The following is a 15090-nucleotide window of genomic DNA, read 5'->3' on the forward strand; positions in this document are numbered from 1 at the left end:
CCAACCAGCTGTTTCCACAAGACCAGCTTTTAATATGACCGTGACTGGAAGCACGAATAAATAAATGCCAGAGAAAATGGAAAAACTAAATCAAACCAAACCTCAGAACATCAAAACCCAAATTCGGAAAGTAAAAACCAAACAAAACAGATCTCCGACAGACAAACAAAACAAGCCCCCCCGAAGAAGAAACAGAATTGGACTGTACAAGCTAGGTCACGGGGACAGCAGAATGACGTGGGTCCCATGGATGAGTGCTGGAGTCGCCCAGGCCACCCTGCCTCCACCAGGCGCTGGGACGGGACAGGGGTGGGGGGTGGGGGTTGGGGTGGGGAGCCCTGGTCAGCCCAGGGGCCAGCTCAGGAGAGGGCAGGGGTTTGAGGGCAGGTTCAGAACCTTCACGAAGTACACAAGGACCGGACGTGGTTGAGAGTTCCGCGCTTTCCCTCTCGACTGTGCAGCTGCGACCCCAGCGTGGCTACGGGGTGGTGACTTCGGGGCTAGAACCTGATCCCGCTGGGTGGCCGCAGAGCGGCCACCGGGGAGCACGTGGAGGAGTCAGGTAGAGAGACAGACGGGGAGGTGGTGCCGTGAGCGGTCTCAGCATGCAGGTGCTTTGTACATCTGGCAGTGAGATGTGATGGCAGGTGGGTTCTCGGACAGTTCCGGAGCGTGACTCACTTCTCCTAAGAGGGATGCACGGCGGGGCCCGAGGACACGTCGCGTCAGACGTGGCCGCAGCGAGGTTTTGGCAGAGAGTTTGCTATGTGTGCATAGGGGGCTCTTCTTTCTGTCACCAGGGGCCATCCCACCTGCGCCTGCTGTCCCCTGTCCTGGGTCTTGGGCCTCCAGGTCTGTTTGGGGGTTGCCGGGCGGTCCGAGGGCTGTCAGCAGGCAATCTCCTCCAAAGTCCCCAGGGCCGTCTGCAGGGGCACATTCACAGTGTGGCTGATGGTTTCAGAGTGGTTAGGCATCGTGTCGCAAGTGCTCTGGAGGGAAGGGGACAGCGGGGGTTGAAACTCATCCTGTAAATGGTGTCGTGATGCCGCTGGCAGCCCAGCCAAGGCCCTGGGAGCTGAGGCCCCCCTGCTGGTGGGCTCTCCCGGGGCTCCCCCTGCTGCTCCTGCCCCAGGCATCTCAGGGGCTGCGGTGCTGTTGTGGGGCACGAGACCGGCGGGGCGGGGGTCTTCACAGAGTCCTCACCATTGCCCACCTAGGTGCCCCCAGGGTGGGGAGAGGGCTCCCTGGTGACGGGGCTCAGCGGCTGGTTTGAACTTCTCTTCTAGACGTGCCCCTAAGGTACTGCCCAAAGCTACCTCTGAGTGCTCTCTAGCTCTGAGGCAGGAGGAATCCTGGGAGGGGTTCTGGGAGTGGGGGAGATAGAGCCTCTGGGGCTCTAGGCTTGGGGCAGGGGGTTCCACTGGCTGAGGCCAAGTAGGAAGTGGGAAGGCCCCCAAAAGTCAGAACCGGAGTAGTCACGGCTCCCCAGTGGACCTTTAGGGTTCAGCTGGCCCCAAAAAGAAAGCAGTCTCAGCAGGGCGGGGCTGGGAGGGCCTTGAGTCTTCCCAGTGACTGCCCGGCTGCAGAGGGCTAGAGGCTGGGAGGAATGGGAGCAGACACTGCCTAGGAGGCTGTGCCAAGAATGTGGGGGAGACTTGGAGAGGATGGGGCTGGGGGAAGGGGAGGCAGCAGAGGGAGGCTGTGACTGTGACATTCTGAGGGCAGAGGGAAGGTGGGGAGGGGGAGGGAACCTCCACTGGCAGAGCACGTCCTACAAAGGAGGCACTGCTGCCCACTTTAGAGGCAGGGGCCGCTCAATCCCAATGACCCCCCACCCCCAGGTTCCTGTGGGTCTGCAGATGCTCAGGCAGGCAGCTGGGAAACAGGGACCCGAGCCCAGAGCCTGGGCCCCTTTTGCCTGCCCTCCCCTCCACAGATGCCATCTTCGGGTCACCAGAGCTGCAGGGGCCCGAGGGAACCAAGGCAGAGATTTTCCGCCTGGGAGGTGGCTGGAGAACTAGGGTCTGGAACAGAAATGGGGGCCTGTCTGGGGGGAGGGGCTGGCCTCAGTTGGGATTTGCTGACTTTGGGCTAGAGGGGAGGGCCGGCAGGGCGGCCACCTAGTGGGTGTCCCAGGCATGAGCTGGGAGCAGGCTGAGTTTGGGAAGGAGAGCGGACAGCCCTGAAAGGTGCTGCCTCTGTGACTGCTCCAGGGAAGGCAGGCAGAGTGGGCCGTGGTCAGGGGGCTCTGCGCCCAGCTCTGTCACTCACCAGCCAGGGGACCCGGGGCTTCTGGGCCTCAAGGGCGTCAAATACACAGCTCTGGCCCCGAGTAGTTGGCAGTTTTGATGGGAATCACGGCTGCTCCCCACCTCATGGGGTCCCGAGCTCCCTGTCCCCTTCAAAGGGAGTCTAGTACCAGTGACATCCTTACTTGTGTTTTGCTACCCCGAGGAATAAGGGCGCAGAGCTTCCCTGTGTCTCCCAAGGCATGAGATGAGAGCAGTAGCCCTCTGGGTCCGGGACAAGCCCAAATGGGCCAGGCAGGACCTCCCCTTGCAAGCATCTCTGGGATCGCTGCATCCAGTGCTCACCATCAAGCCCCGGGGCTCAGTGGGTGTGTCCCTGATGAGCCAAGTTAAAGTGTGCAGTGAGGTCTGTCCCTCCTGCCGCCCTGGCCCTGACCTCTGGTCTCATAAGGCCGGCAGAGGCTGGGGGACCGAGCAACCAACAGCATGGGCGCTGCCCTTACCACGTTCTCATCGTGGCTCCCTTCGTCCTCTTCTTTGCCAAGCAAGTCTAAGAGCTTCTCTTTGATCAGCTGCAAGAGAATTGGGACGGGGTTGGTCAGGCTGGGGGATGGGGGAGAGAAGGCAGAGGGACCTCCCTGGGCTGGGTGAGGTATTGGTGTAGGAGCCAGAGCCTGCAAGAGGTCACAGGAGGGCCCCATCTGGCATCAGGACTGTCTTTTCTTGGGGACCAGGTGGGGGTGTGCGTGAGCAGCCCGGGAGCCCGTTTCTGAGGCTGGGCCTCAGGGATGAGGCCTGACAGCCCCACTCGTTTGTAAGATCAGGGCACCCATGAGTCCATAACATTTGATTCTTAGCGATAAAGGGTAGGCATTCCACGTGTTCCCTGGTATGTTGTAATTTCCATCACTTTTTACAGCAAAAGCCTTTATTTCACAAAAATTAATAAACAAAGCAGAGTAAGATCTGGCCTTAGGGCCTGATTTGGGTTTGGGGAACAAGGTCACCATGCTGGGAGGTGGAGTGTGGCACTCCCAAGGACCCTGGTCTCAGGGGTCCTCCACTTCCCCACAGGGGTTCCCATTTGGCCTTGGCCAAGGACAGCCCTCTGCAGGCTCCTTTGCCGCACAAAACTCAGGTGGTCCTGGGGACGCTGAAGGATCGTACTCTTACTCTTCTTGCTCGCTCAGGCTTGATGGACTCCGCCAGGAAATGGCCCTTCTCTAAACCTGCCTGCACCCAGACACGCACTACTCAGGTGACGGGCCAGCCGGAGGGCAGGTGTGTGTGTTGTGTGGCTGCAGCGTGTATGTGTGAGTGGTATGTGTATAGTGTGCATGTGTGTTTGTGGGTGATGTATGTAAGTGTGGCAGAAGTGTGTGTGTATGGGGGGCATGTGTGTGCGTGTGCTGTGAGTGTGTGAGCACAGACACACACATGTATGAAGCCACAACAGCTGGCCTTGTGTGGGAGGGGCTCAGAGCTGGCCTGAGGTTTGGCTCTTCTCCTTCTCAACCCTTCCTCTCCCTCCCTTGAGTGTAGACAGCCCACAGCTCTTACAGCAACCTGAGGATAGGAGCCGGCTTCCGTCTCTCTTGGGCCCACCCCTCCTCCCTGCCTAGGACTTGGTGATAGACAATCTCCATGGACAGGGAGAAGAAAGCAGGCTCTGGGTGGAGAGAGGCCATCCTCTCCCCCACGCTTTGGTTCTGAACATCCAGGCAGGACAAGGGTCCCAGCATATGGTCACTTCCCCACGAGCAACCCCAATCTTACCTCATAAATATAATCAAAGAGCTCTAGTATTGTAAGGATACTAGCACCAATAAACAATCCCATCTGACCACCAATATCACCTGGAAAGAGAGAAAAGATCAAAGATTTTGGCTTTAGTCACAGCGCTTTTAGGAAGGGGTGAGACGAACTCAGAAACCAGACCTTTGCAACAGTTCCCCTTCTATGGCGAGCCTGGCCCGGGGACAGATCAAGCCTTGGACAACTCCCTCTCTCACTGCACAGCACCCAGTGGTGATGAGAATGAACTTGAGGGCTTACTGGAGGACCTGGAGTAGACCTCACAGGCTAACAGGCTTATTCACTTACCTTCAGAATCACATGGAGAGGGCCCTTCTTTGGCTCTGGGCTGGGAATAGAGACAAGAAGTGTGTGGTCCTTGCCTGGGGCAAGGGCAGTCTAGCCCAAGTCTCATGGGTTGGGTGCCATGGTTGGGGGTTTTGGGAACAATGACCCAAGAGACCCCTTTCCCTCACCCATCATGACAAGGCCTCCAGGACCAACTCAGGACACCTCTCACCCTTGGGATAAGGTCATAGGAAGCATCCCCTCACTTTCCCACCTGAGGGTAAATGTTCAATCTGGTCTTTCTCTAGAGTAGGAGTTCTTGCTGTGGGGTGCACAGTCTCTCTTGACTGACCAAAGTCTTTCTTGACTGGTCTCCGGGTCTTCTCCCTCCTGAGACACCTGTACTCAGTGTAGATGTCTGGACCTACCCCGGGTCTATAAAATCAGACTCTTGGGGCTGGGGTTTGGAAGTCAGGATTTTTTAAGTTCCCAGGGCTCTCTCACCCACCAGGGCTTGAGAACAACTCCCCTGTGGGGGCTGTGGATGGTCGGAGACCCTTTAAAACTGAATACGAGATGTTACCTGTGTGTACCTAAGTGTTTGTAGGGGGAGGGTCCCTATCTCAGATTCACTACGGGGTTCTGGTCCCCCCAAAGTCCCAATGCTTTGCTCTGGAGGCAGTGTGGTAGAGCAGAGGGCTCGGAGGGTCTGAGTTTGGAGAGTTGCCACTGGCTTGCCGTGTGATTTTGGAAACCCTGACCTTCTCGGTAGCTTTGCCTTCAAAGGACATTTGGAGGGGAGGGGAGAGGAGACCACTGTGAGGTCCTGGCACCTGGAAACTCTGACTCTCAGCTGCTGGGCTAAGCAGGGAGAGTGCTGGGAAAGGAGGGTGCTGCCAGGATGGGTGCCCAGTCTTCCTGGAGACCACAGGCTCTTGGTCTGAGAACATTCTGTTGGCTCCATCTGCCCGCTCCATCCCTGACTATGGCAGGGCAGGCCGACAACCACAGTCCCATGTGAGCAGGCAGAGAGGGCGAGGAGGGGGCTCCTCCCAGTGGGGCTTGGAGCTGAGCTCCCAATGATTCCCTTCCCTCCTCTCCCCCTGCTCTCTCTCTCATGCCCTGGGGAGTGTGTACTTACCCATGTACCTGTCAGGTGTGAGGTGTGTGTTTGGACGCGCATGCGGTGTGGCCGAGTGTGGGGTATGCATCAGGGCACTCTGTGTGAGCACGTCTGGCTGTCCATGGCTTTAGGCAGGTGGATATTTGGTCTAGGGTAGGGATGCTGAGAGGTCCCAGTGTGTGTGAGTGTGGCGTTGTGGAGGTGGGCATCGCGTGTGAGAGTGTGCAGAAGCCGTGGGAGCATGTCTGCGTGTATGGACAGGTGTACGTGACTGAGTCTGCCATCACGTAGTGCGTCTGTGCAGATGTGCCTCTACCGCACGTGGCCTGTGTGTGTTTGTGTGTGTTTGTGTGTGTGTGTGTGTAAGCTTTGGAGTGGGGTGTGCTCTGTGTGGCCTGAGGGCATGTGCAGGGTGCCCAGCGTGGGGAGGGTGGGCTGCACGGTGCTGAGGGAAGGGCCTGATGGCTGAGGGTCTGCGAGCGCAAGCTCCCATCACAGGCGGTACAGATGGCAGCGTGATCTTCTCAGCAGGCTATTCTGGGCGGGAACAAGACGCTGGGAACACGCTTGTCCTCGTAGCTGATGCAGAGAGAAGCTATCCTTTCTGACAGATCCAGAACTCAGACCCTCCTCAGTGTGTGTGTGTGTGTGTGTGTGTATGTGTGTGTGAGAGAGCGAGTAGTGAGCCTGTGTTGGGGAGGGGAGGGAAGAACCTTGTCTTGAGTTCTCCTTAGGAAATGAAGGTGACAAGGTGACAGAGGTAGGGAGAGGGGGTCTATATCCCCAGAGCATGACCTCTACCTTGAGTCCAAAGTGTTAGTCTCTTGGTTCAGTCCCTTTTGGCCACAACAGTGTCTGAGACCCAAGTGGCAGCCACCTTAACCCAGCTGAGTGTCTGCTGTGGCCAAGCCCCCAGTCTCCTGGGAGAGGTGCAGAGATCCTCTGATGGCATGTGAAGCAGCTGGAACCTGGGTGCCTGGCATGGTGACTGTCCAGGTACCAGAAACCATTCTTTATGGACAGTCTGTGGGCTGGTGCTCTCTCCCAGCTAACCATCACAACAAAATCATCAAGTACTTTTATTAGACCCATTTTACAGAGAAGGGACCTGATGTTCAGTGAGGAGAGGCCACGTGCTCTCATTCTTCTAGTTGGTATGCAGTGGTCTGATCCTGTGCCTGTCTGTTTTCCTCTACAACTGCCATCCCCCTCCGCCAGGGTCCCGCTCACAGATCCAAGTGCAGCTAATTCTCTTTGTAGGGACAGCATCATGTCCTTTCTTGAGAGTGAGTAGGAGTCGGGAGAAGGGCCCCAGAGGCAGATCTTTTAACTGGCCCCTTCGGGAGTCTTGTGGGTTTTGCCCTGGGCGGGGCGGGATTGAAATGAACATCCCCCATCCCTTACTTGCTCACGTGGCCAGGGTTGCTGGTGTGACCTTGTGTGGGGCTGGCAGTCAGGTCTGTAGACATCTGGGGTTGTGTGGCCCTTCTTCTGTGTTTGACAAAGGACTCAGTCCACCGGGAACATCTGGCCTCCAGGCTGTGATGCTGCTTTCCAGGCTGGGCTCCATCTGGGGCCCTCACTGCCTGGGGACCGCCCACAGCGCAGCCTTTGCTCCATTGGACCACTCCCTCTCCCCCGCTGTGGCCCTGAGGCTCATTCCAACCTTGGGACAGAAGACCACGGAATCCAACAGGGCAGCGCTGGAAAGGCCCCAAGAGACCTTTTAGCTCACTTGCCTCGTTGTGTCAATGGAGAAACTGAGGCCTACATTGGAGCATGAACTGGGACATACGCGCCCACCACACCGGAGTCCCTCCCATTCTGGGACAGAGAGAGTAATCAGAACGTGAAAAGGCCAGACTCTTCCAAAAATGTATCTATCTACCCGCTTGCCTGTCTACCCTGCTGCCCATCCTCCTCCCCACGCCCCACCATGACCTGTGAAAATTCGAGCAATGGACACTGACTTACCAAGTAAGGCAGCGACTTCATATGCCTTCTTCTGTTCAATTGTCTCGTAATTGAGAGCTTCAAAAAATATATCCAGGACAAGGATGTTCTCTCTGTAGAGGGAATATTCAGGACCATACACAGTGAGAACCCTCAGGGGCCACACGGCCCACCTGACACAGCTTTCCCCTTGACAGCTGCTGAGGCTGAGCCCACGAAAGTGTGACAAACGGCCCAAAGTCACAGCTGGGCGGTGACAGAGCTGGCCTTGGAACCAAGAGTCCTGACCCCCAGCCCAGTGCTCTTTACAGACCAGAGGCACGTATCAGCTCTGTGCCCCTCTGTCCCTCAGCTGTCCCTTCTTTGTGTCCTCTCCATGAGTCCTGCCTGGTATCCAGATCTCTGCGCCCCCTAAGGGTCTGCCTGGCTCCTCACCCCTAGGGGAGCTCAGTACTTTCTGGACAAGCTCTTCACTCTTTGGCCTTGCTTCAGCCCACTGACCTCCTGGGTACTCCGTACCCACTCCTGAAAGCCTCCCCAACCCAAGTTCCTACTTGGATTATTTTTTAAAGATTTATTTATTTATTTTAGAGAGAGAGAGAGAGAGAGAGAGAGAGAGAGAAGGAGCAGGAGGGACAGAGGGAGAGGGAGAGCGAGAATCTCAAGCAGACTCCCACACTGAGTGTGGACCCTGATGCGGGGCTCAATCTCACAACCCTGAGATCCCGACCTGAGCCGAAACCCAGAGTCGGACGCTTAACCAACCGTGCCACCCAGGCGTCTTCCTACTTGGATGTATAACAAGCTTCTCCTAGTGGGAGCCCCGACTCTAGCACTGCCAAGTCAACTGCCAGGGTCAGGGAGGGATTTTAGGGAGCAAATCTAGATCTGGCTGGGGGTTCCCTTTTACTCCTTTAGGCAGGTGTGTTAACAACACACATCTTGGCAGCAAAAGTCATCGCTGCTGGCAGAACATGTGCTCAACAGCGGGGCCGTCTCCTTCATTGCTGGTCACAACAGCTTTGGTGCCCCTTGGTCTCAACTTGCTGAGCCAAAGCTGCCCCAGGCTGGGCTTTGGCAGCAGTGCTGGCAGGAGGGAGTGGCTGGTGAGAGAGATGCAAATCCCCCTTCCCCGGCAGGGCTCCCAGAGGCACCACTCAAAGTAAGGCTCACCATCCCCTGCCTGGGTAACGGCACCTGCCTCCTACCAGGCTCCCGCCCTTTCTTCTGGCTTCCCTTCTGTCCTGTACACCTGCCGCCTGAGGAATCTTCCTAAAACTGCTAAACGAAGTCACATTGAAAAAAAAGTTACAATTCAGCTCCTCAGTCACACAGGCTGCATTTAAAACGCTCAAGAGCCACATGTGGTTAGTGGCTCCCGTGTGGGACATCACAGACTCAGAATATTTCCATCTGTGTAGAAAGTTCTGAAGCAGGGCAGCGGTCGAAAATACACATTTGAGGCTGTCACCCATCCACTCGAAGCTCTTTGGAGGCTCCCTATTGTCTTGGGGGAAAATCTCTCCCTGTCCCCCATCGCATGGCCAGCTCCGCCTACAAGGTGACACATGGCCTGCCCTGGCTCTCTCTGGCCCGCCCCTTGTCTGCCCTGCATGGATCCTCTCTGCTCAGCCTCTGCCTGGGACACCTCTTCTCCCATGGACCTCATTCATTTATTGTTAGAAGACATTTTTGGAGTGCCAACTGTGTGCCAGGCACTCTCCAGCACAGAACCAAAGGAAAGGCTCTTCCTGCCTTCAGGGGGCTTTCAGTCTAGGGGGGAACACACACACACACACACACACACACACACACACACACACGAATATGGAATTACACACTTGGGCGAGTGTTCTGAAGGAAAACACCAGAGTGCTTGGAGAGAAAAATAAAGGGCGGGGCACTCATTCAGGGGTTTGAGGAGATGACCTTGAGATGGAGACCTGCACAATGAGGAACCAGCTAGGTAAAGTGTGAGAGGAAAAGCGTTCCTGGCAGATGTAAGGGAATGCGCAAGGCCTCCCTGGAAAACTCCTTCAGGCTCCTTAAAGGCCAGGGGGCTGCGTCTTAACCATCTTTGTCTTTGCTTTCTGAGTCCTAAACACAGAGCTTGGCCCACAGCCGAGTTCAATTAATGTCTGCCAAAGGGTGCCGACTGCTTCCCGTTGCCCTCTTCCTCAAATCGCCCCCAGTTCCTCCTCGACCCCTCCTTTCTCCCCCTGCCCACCATGCCCACTTCGCTTACGAGATATATTTTTCTGATTTGTTAAATTTCTTCTCGAGGTACTTGGCTGACGTCTTGCTGGGGATCTTCACCATGGAGAGCTCTTTGTTGTAGCGGGTCAGGTTGCAGGGTGTCCTGCAGAGACAGTAATTACTGTCCTTCTCCGCCAACAGACCTGGAGGGGAGAGAGGGGCGGGGCTTAGTCGGGTGTTGGGGAGGGGCTCCGGCAGGTGTTGGGGCGGGTCTCCCGGCTGCGGGACGTGGGCCGTGGGCCGGGAAGGATATGCCTTCCGGGGTCAGAGAGGGGCGGGGCGCTGCGGAGAGAAGGGGAGCTGGGCTTGAGCTCTAGATTGGTGAGAGTGGGAGCTCTCATAAAAAGTAGTGCCCACTCTATGTTTCTCTTGGTCCTGTTTTCCTTTGACTTCCTTTATTGTTACATTGCCCTTTAAAAATTGTTGAAAAGGCCCCACTTTTGGAGCACGGGCTCCCAGGGAGGCCTGGCGCCCTCAGCTTCCCAAAGCCGCCTTCTCTGCTCCTAACCTCAGTGTGCTCACCCATAAAGTGGGCCTCCAGCCAAGGGCAAATGTGGGAGACCATTTTCTCTGAAACTCAGGGCTCTGTGGTATTCCCTTTATGGCTCCTTCCTAGCCAGAGCCGGCCTCGTCTGCCTGCTGGGTTAGGGCACAAGCAAAGATCCCCAATTCCTGTCCCTAGAAGCAATCTCCCTGCATTAGGAACGCTTCTTTCCTTCAAGCTTCCCCCTTCCTCTTAGGACGGGGTGGCTAAAGACATCACTTTTCTCCTTCCATCTCTCTGATCATCGCAGTGTTACCCACTCTAGATCTATAAATCTATAGATTTTCTCTAATCTATACTCCGAAGAGAGATGTCTTCATACAGGTCAGAAGTCTCCCACTCTCTCTAAGTGACCCTCCCCAACCCCCGTCCTTCTGGAAGCATCTAGACACAGGAGTCCAGAGAGATCCCGGCTTAACTCCAGCAAGTGCAGCTGCTGAATGAAATTGAGTCCCTATGATTTAAACTCCCTCTCTGCTTGTCTTGATTGTAAATCACTTCCCAGGTCTGGAGAGAGCAGGCATGTGGAGTGGGTCTAGCTTTGGGGTTGTAGAATCTCCCGCACCTGAGGCTTGTGGGGTCTCCCACACCCAAAGTTTTCCAGTGGGGGAATCCAGCAGTGACTCCAACCTACAAGCACCAGCGGGAGGAGGACGAAGGGGATAAACACGCTGGCCACCCCTCCTCTCTCCCCCATCTCCTTCGGTGCCCACCCCGATGCCCACTGTCCATCTTCTCTCCATCTCTGTCCCCTCCTCTGCGTTCCCCAGTGCTCTCCATTTCCCCTGAGTCTCACCCATCTCTATCCACACCCCTCTATTCCCATTCTCTCCCCCAGTGCCTGGTCAGCCCTCATCTGCTTGTCTGCATCCCTGAGTCTGTTTCCTCCCCACCCTTCTCTCCTCCCTCCTCTCCACCTTCCTCTCCTGTCCCTGCAGTCTCCCTCCCTCTCCTGTCTCCTGCCCCGCCCGCCCGCCCCGGTCAGCCTCTCCTCCTCCTCCATTCCCCAGTCTACCCCATTTCTCCCACCCCGAGATGGCCTCTGAAGTCTCAATCTCAGCCCCTTCCCCTTGTCCCCCAGTACTGACCTAGGGCAGGCTCTGCACACTCCTTGTGCTGCTCAGGAGTACAGAAAGGGGCATCCCCTGCAAAGAAGAGACACAGGGAGAGGTACTCAGGCAGCAATGTCTCCCTCCTGGGCTGGGGAAGGGGAGCGCATCCTGTGGCCAGGAGGGCCAGCGTCCCCAGGAAGCATTTGGAGGGGAACCTCCATGGAAGGGAACCACAGATCAGAGCTCCCTGAGGGCAGTTGGGGTGCAGTGTACCCAGAGCCGGGGGATTGGGTCTGCTCTGCTCTCTGAGCTTGGGTAGGCAATAATAGAGTCTGCCTATTCTCCCAGATTGCTGTGCTGGTCTAGCCAGCTCAGGTGGGTGATGGGTGAGAAAGCCTTGATGGCTGAAAGCAGGGAGGTGGTGGAAAGCACCTGCCACATCCAGCAAGCATCATTGCCTATTACTCACATGGGTACCTCCTGAAACAGGACACACTGTGTCTGTTTTACTGGTGGGAGACCTGAGGCTTCAGTATCCTGCATTCTCAGGACACCAGAAGGAGCAGGAATGGAGGTGGGCTTTGAACCCAGGCCAGTCTGACCCTGAGGTCAGGGCTCTTTCCAACAAGGGCTGCTTTCTAAGTCTCCTCTTGCTCTGCCCTTAATTCCACACTAGTAACCGAGATGTCAGTAACAGAGTCATGAGTGGAATGATTAAAGTCTTCTCCTTGCTTTTGGCTCAGGCCCCCTCAGTGGGGGAACCTCACTGGCTGCTGCCCCTAGCTGAGCTCCAGGCGGGTAACACTTAACAGTGCTCCATTCTTCTCTCTGGTCTCTTTGTAGAAATCCTGACACCCCTCCACATTTTTTTCTGTTTTTCCAAGGGCTAAAGTTAAACCTATCACAATGTCCTTTCTTTACTATGTCCATGAACACCTTTTTCAAGAGCTGAGAGCTGATATGTTTCCTCCTTTCCAACAGTAACAATTTAACTGTTATGTTTCCCCTTTCGCTCTGTCTTCTGGGAGCCTCAGAGGCAGTTTCAAAGATTAACACTTATTCATTTACATTACTAGGAAAATTGTTGATTACTGATGAAATAATCAGAATTGGGCTAGAAGCATGTTCCTCTCAGCATTGGTTATAACAGAAGACAACTGATAATGGACTGTTTCTGATATAAAGTAAAAGTATGATACCACTATGAAATAGTGGCCATGAAATATCATAGTGACGTTCCCAACACATAGTAGGTCATCAGTCAATAGTACTTTTGGTTTCCTCTCCCCATGTGCTAATACAATGACCACTGACTTTTGCACTTTTATATTTTAGCCTAATTTTATCCTCATAACAACTAATGATTGTGTTTTAAGATAATGAAGGTGAGAACAGAGAGGCTGAGTAACTTGTGTCAGGTTGCACAGCAGGTGAATGGAGGAATCTGCATTAGAAGCCAATGTCCCTGCCCCCCCGCCTGTCACTCTTTCTTCTCTGCTGCAATACCAAACTCTTCCTGCTCGAATTGGCCCTCCCACCCTTCACCTTCTGCATTTCTGTGTCTGATTAGCTGACCCTCTCTAATGAGATCGTCTAATGAGATGGCCACATGCCTTGTTAGTCTGACAACAGAAATCTCAGCACATGCACGTTTATTTGCTGGCTGATGGACTTTTGCCTCATTTGAAAGAGTGCTAGAGATTTGGATGCAAGAAGGGAACCATCTGGATGAAAGCAATAGACACCTGGGTGTTTGAATAGGTACCATACGAGGATTCAAGCACTGCAAGCACTCAGATGCCTGGACACTGAACTCTAGGAGGTAAGAGCAGCAGACAATTAGCACACATATTGAGCACTGGAAGGAACATTCCTCAAACATCTGGACACTACTGAACACCAGGATGCTGCCTTGGTTGCTAGCCTGGATGCTTCCATCTGCCCTCCAAGTGTTTGGAACCAAATATTAGCCTTCTTAGAACAGCATCCCTGTGGATCCTCGTGGAGTGGGTCCAGTGTTTCCCACTGGGGTGCGAAGTGCAGACAAGGTCCCAGGCTGCCCCCTGGCACTGACCTGGCATGTGGACCATGCGGCAGTTACAGTTCTCCACAATGTAGCGTGTCTCACAGTCAATCCGACAGGCGGTGATACTGTAAACAGGAAAGAAGTCGAGTCCCATCTCTGAGGATCGGCACTCGCCCCAGGGTGGGGGCAGGTATGTGAGCTGCAAGACAGGAAGGTGGGGGCAGCAGTCAGCCCTGGAGGTTCAGCGTGGACAGCCCCAGTATCTCACTCATTCACTTATTCAGTCAACAAACAATTATTGCGCATCTCCTGCATAACGATCTAACCCCACTGAGCTCAGAGGCTTTCAGCTTCGGGCTCCAATCCTAGTTTTCCTGTCTTGTAACCTTCCCCGAAATGCTGATCTCAAAGTCTCTTACACATGCCCCTTGTCTTTCTACTTCCGAGTTCGTCATCTCAAGTCCCTTGGAATGACCCAACTAAATTCTACCCTCTTGGCTGGGGACATTGAGACTCTAGACCTAGGTTTAGGGCCTGCAGGAGGGTCCAGGAAGAAATAACACAATCAGTGTTATTTTTGATCCATGGCCCAGACTAGAGCTACTCTCCAGGGTCATGCTAGGGACCGACTTCTTTGGGGAAAATGTCATTTTTATTTTCAGAGGTCCAGTGACCATAGAACGCTGTCATGCCTATGGTACATGCCTACTAGAGACGGGGAAGGTGAAGAATGAGGGAAACTAATAGCTGTGAGCCTTACTATGTGTTAAGCCCCAAGCTAAGTCCTTTATACCTATCTTTTTTTAAAAAAATTGAGAAATAAAAGAGCAATACAATGCATATGTTTTCAGAGCACAGTTCGACAAATTCTGAAAAATGTGCACACCTGCATACCTATCACTTAAATCTAGACTTAAGATTTAAAAAAATTTTTTATTTATTTATGAGGGAGAGAGAGAGAAACATGAGTATGGGGGAGGGGCAGAGGGAGAGAGAGATCTCAAGAGGTCCTGCTGAGTGCAGAGTCCGACACAGGGCTCCATCCCAGGACCCTGAGATCATGACCTGAGCAGTTCAAGAGTCAGCTGCTCAGCCTACTGAGGTACCCAGGTGCCCCAAGACCCAAGACCCAAGGCATTTTTAATCACCCCAGAAAGTTCCTTCCTGTCCCTTTCCAATCAACCCCCGTCCACCCAGCCAGTCTCTGTTATGGATTCTGTCACCATAGAGATTGGCTTTGTCTGTTCTCAGACTTCATATAGATGAAAATCTACACTGGGCTATTCTTTGTGCCTGGCTTCTTTTGCTCAACAACATGTTTTAGATTTGTCCACATGGTCATGTGCATTAGTTCATTTTTTTTAAATTGCTGAATAATTTTCCATGTATAAATACACCCCAATCTGCATCCATTCACCTGAGGATGGGCACTTGGATTGTTTCCAAGTTTTGGGTGATTATGAAAAAGTCCCGATTAACATTTATGTACAAGTCAGTTCAGTGTTTGGACAGGTATTTTAATTTCTTTTAGGTAAATGGCTAGGAGTAGAATAGCTGATTCATAAGACAGGTCTGGGGATGATTGTATGGAAACTGTGAAATTATTACCCACAGTGGTCAAACTACCTTTCATTCCCACCAGGAGCGAGTGAGAGTTCTAGTGACTTTGCATCCTCGCCTAATATTGATTTCGTCCACAGTTCTAATTTTAGACATTCTTGTAGGGGTGTAGGTATATCTTGTTGTCATTTCTGTTTGCAGTTCTCTGATGACTGATGATCTTGAGCACAATTTTAAGTGCTAAT

At 53.9% G+C, this 15090-nt stretch overlaps 1 protein-coding gene across 2 annotated transcripts in view; it reads right to left on the reverse strand.

The window, feature by feature from the left end:
• Positions 1 to 317: 317 nt before the first annotated feature.
• The window catches only part of LOC111151502 (acid sensing ion channel subunit 2), a 1010285-nt gene continuing 995512 nt past the window's right edge, over positions 318 to 15090 (reverse strand). For both annotated transcript variants that reach the window (XM_022509526.1, XM_022509525.1), the window contains exons 4-10: positions 13334 to 13484; positions 11296 to 11352; positions 9653 to 9806; positions 7429 to 7520; positions 4026 to 4105; positions 2753 to 2821; positions 318 to 989 (exon numbers count right to left, since the gene is read on the reverse strand). In XM_022509526.1, coding sequence (XP_022365234.1) covers positions 888 to 989; positions 2753 to 2821; positions 4026 to 4105; positions 7429 to 7520; positions 9653 to 9806; positions 11296 to 11352; positions 13334 to 13484 — 705 coding nt within the window. In that variant the 3' untranslated portion in view covers positions 318 to 887. The remainder of the gene's footprint in view (positions 990 to 2752; positions 2822 to 4025; positions 4106 to 7428; positions 7521 to 9652; positions 9807 to 11295; positions 11353 to 13333; positions 13485 to 15090) is intronic.

Source organism: Enhydra lutris, unplaced genomic scaffold (assembly GCF_002288905.1).
Source record: "Enhydra lutris kenyoni isolate GAN:26980312 unplaced genomic scaffold, ASM228890v2 scaffoldscaffold26, whole genome shotgun sequence".
Lineage (NCBI taxonomy): Eukaryota > Metazoa > Chordata > Mammalia > Carnivora > Mustelidae > Enhydra > Enhydra lutris.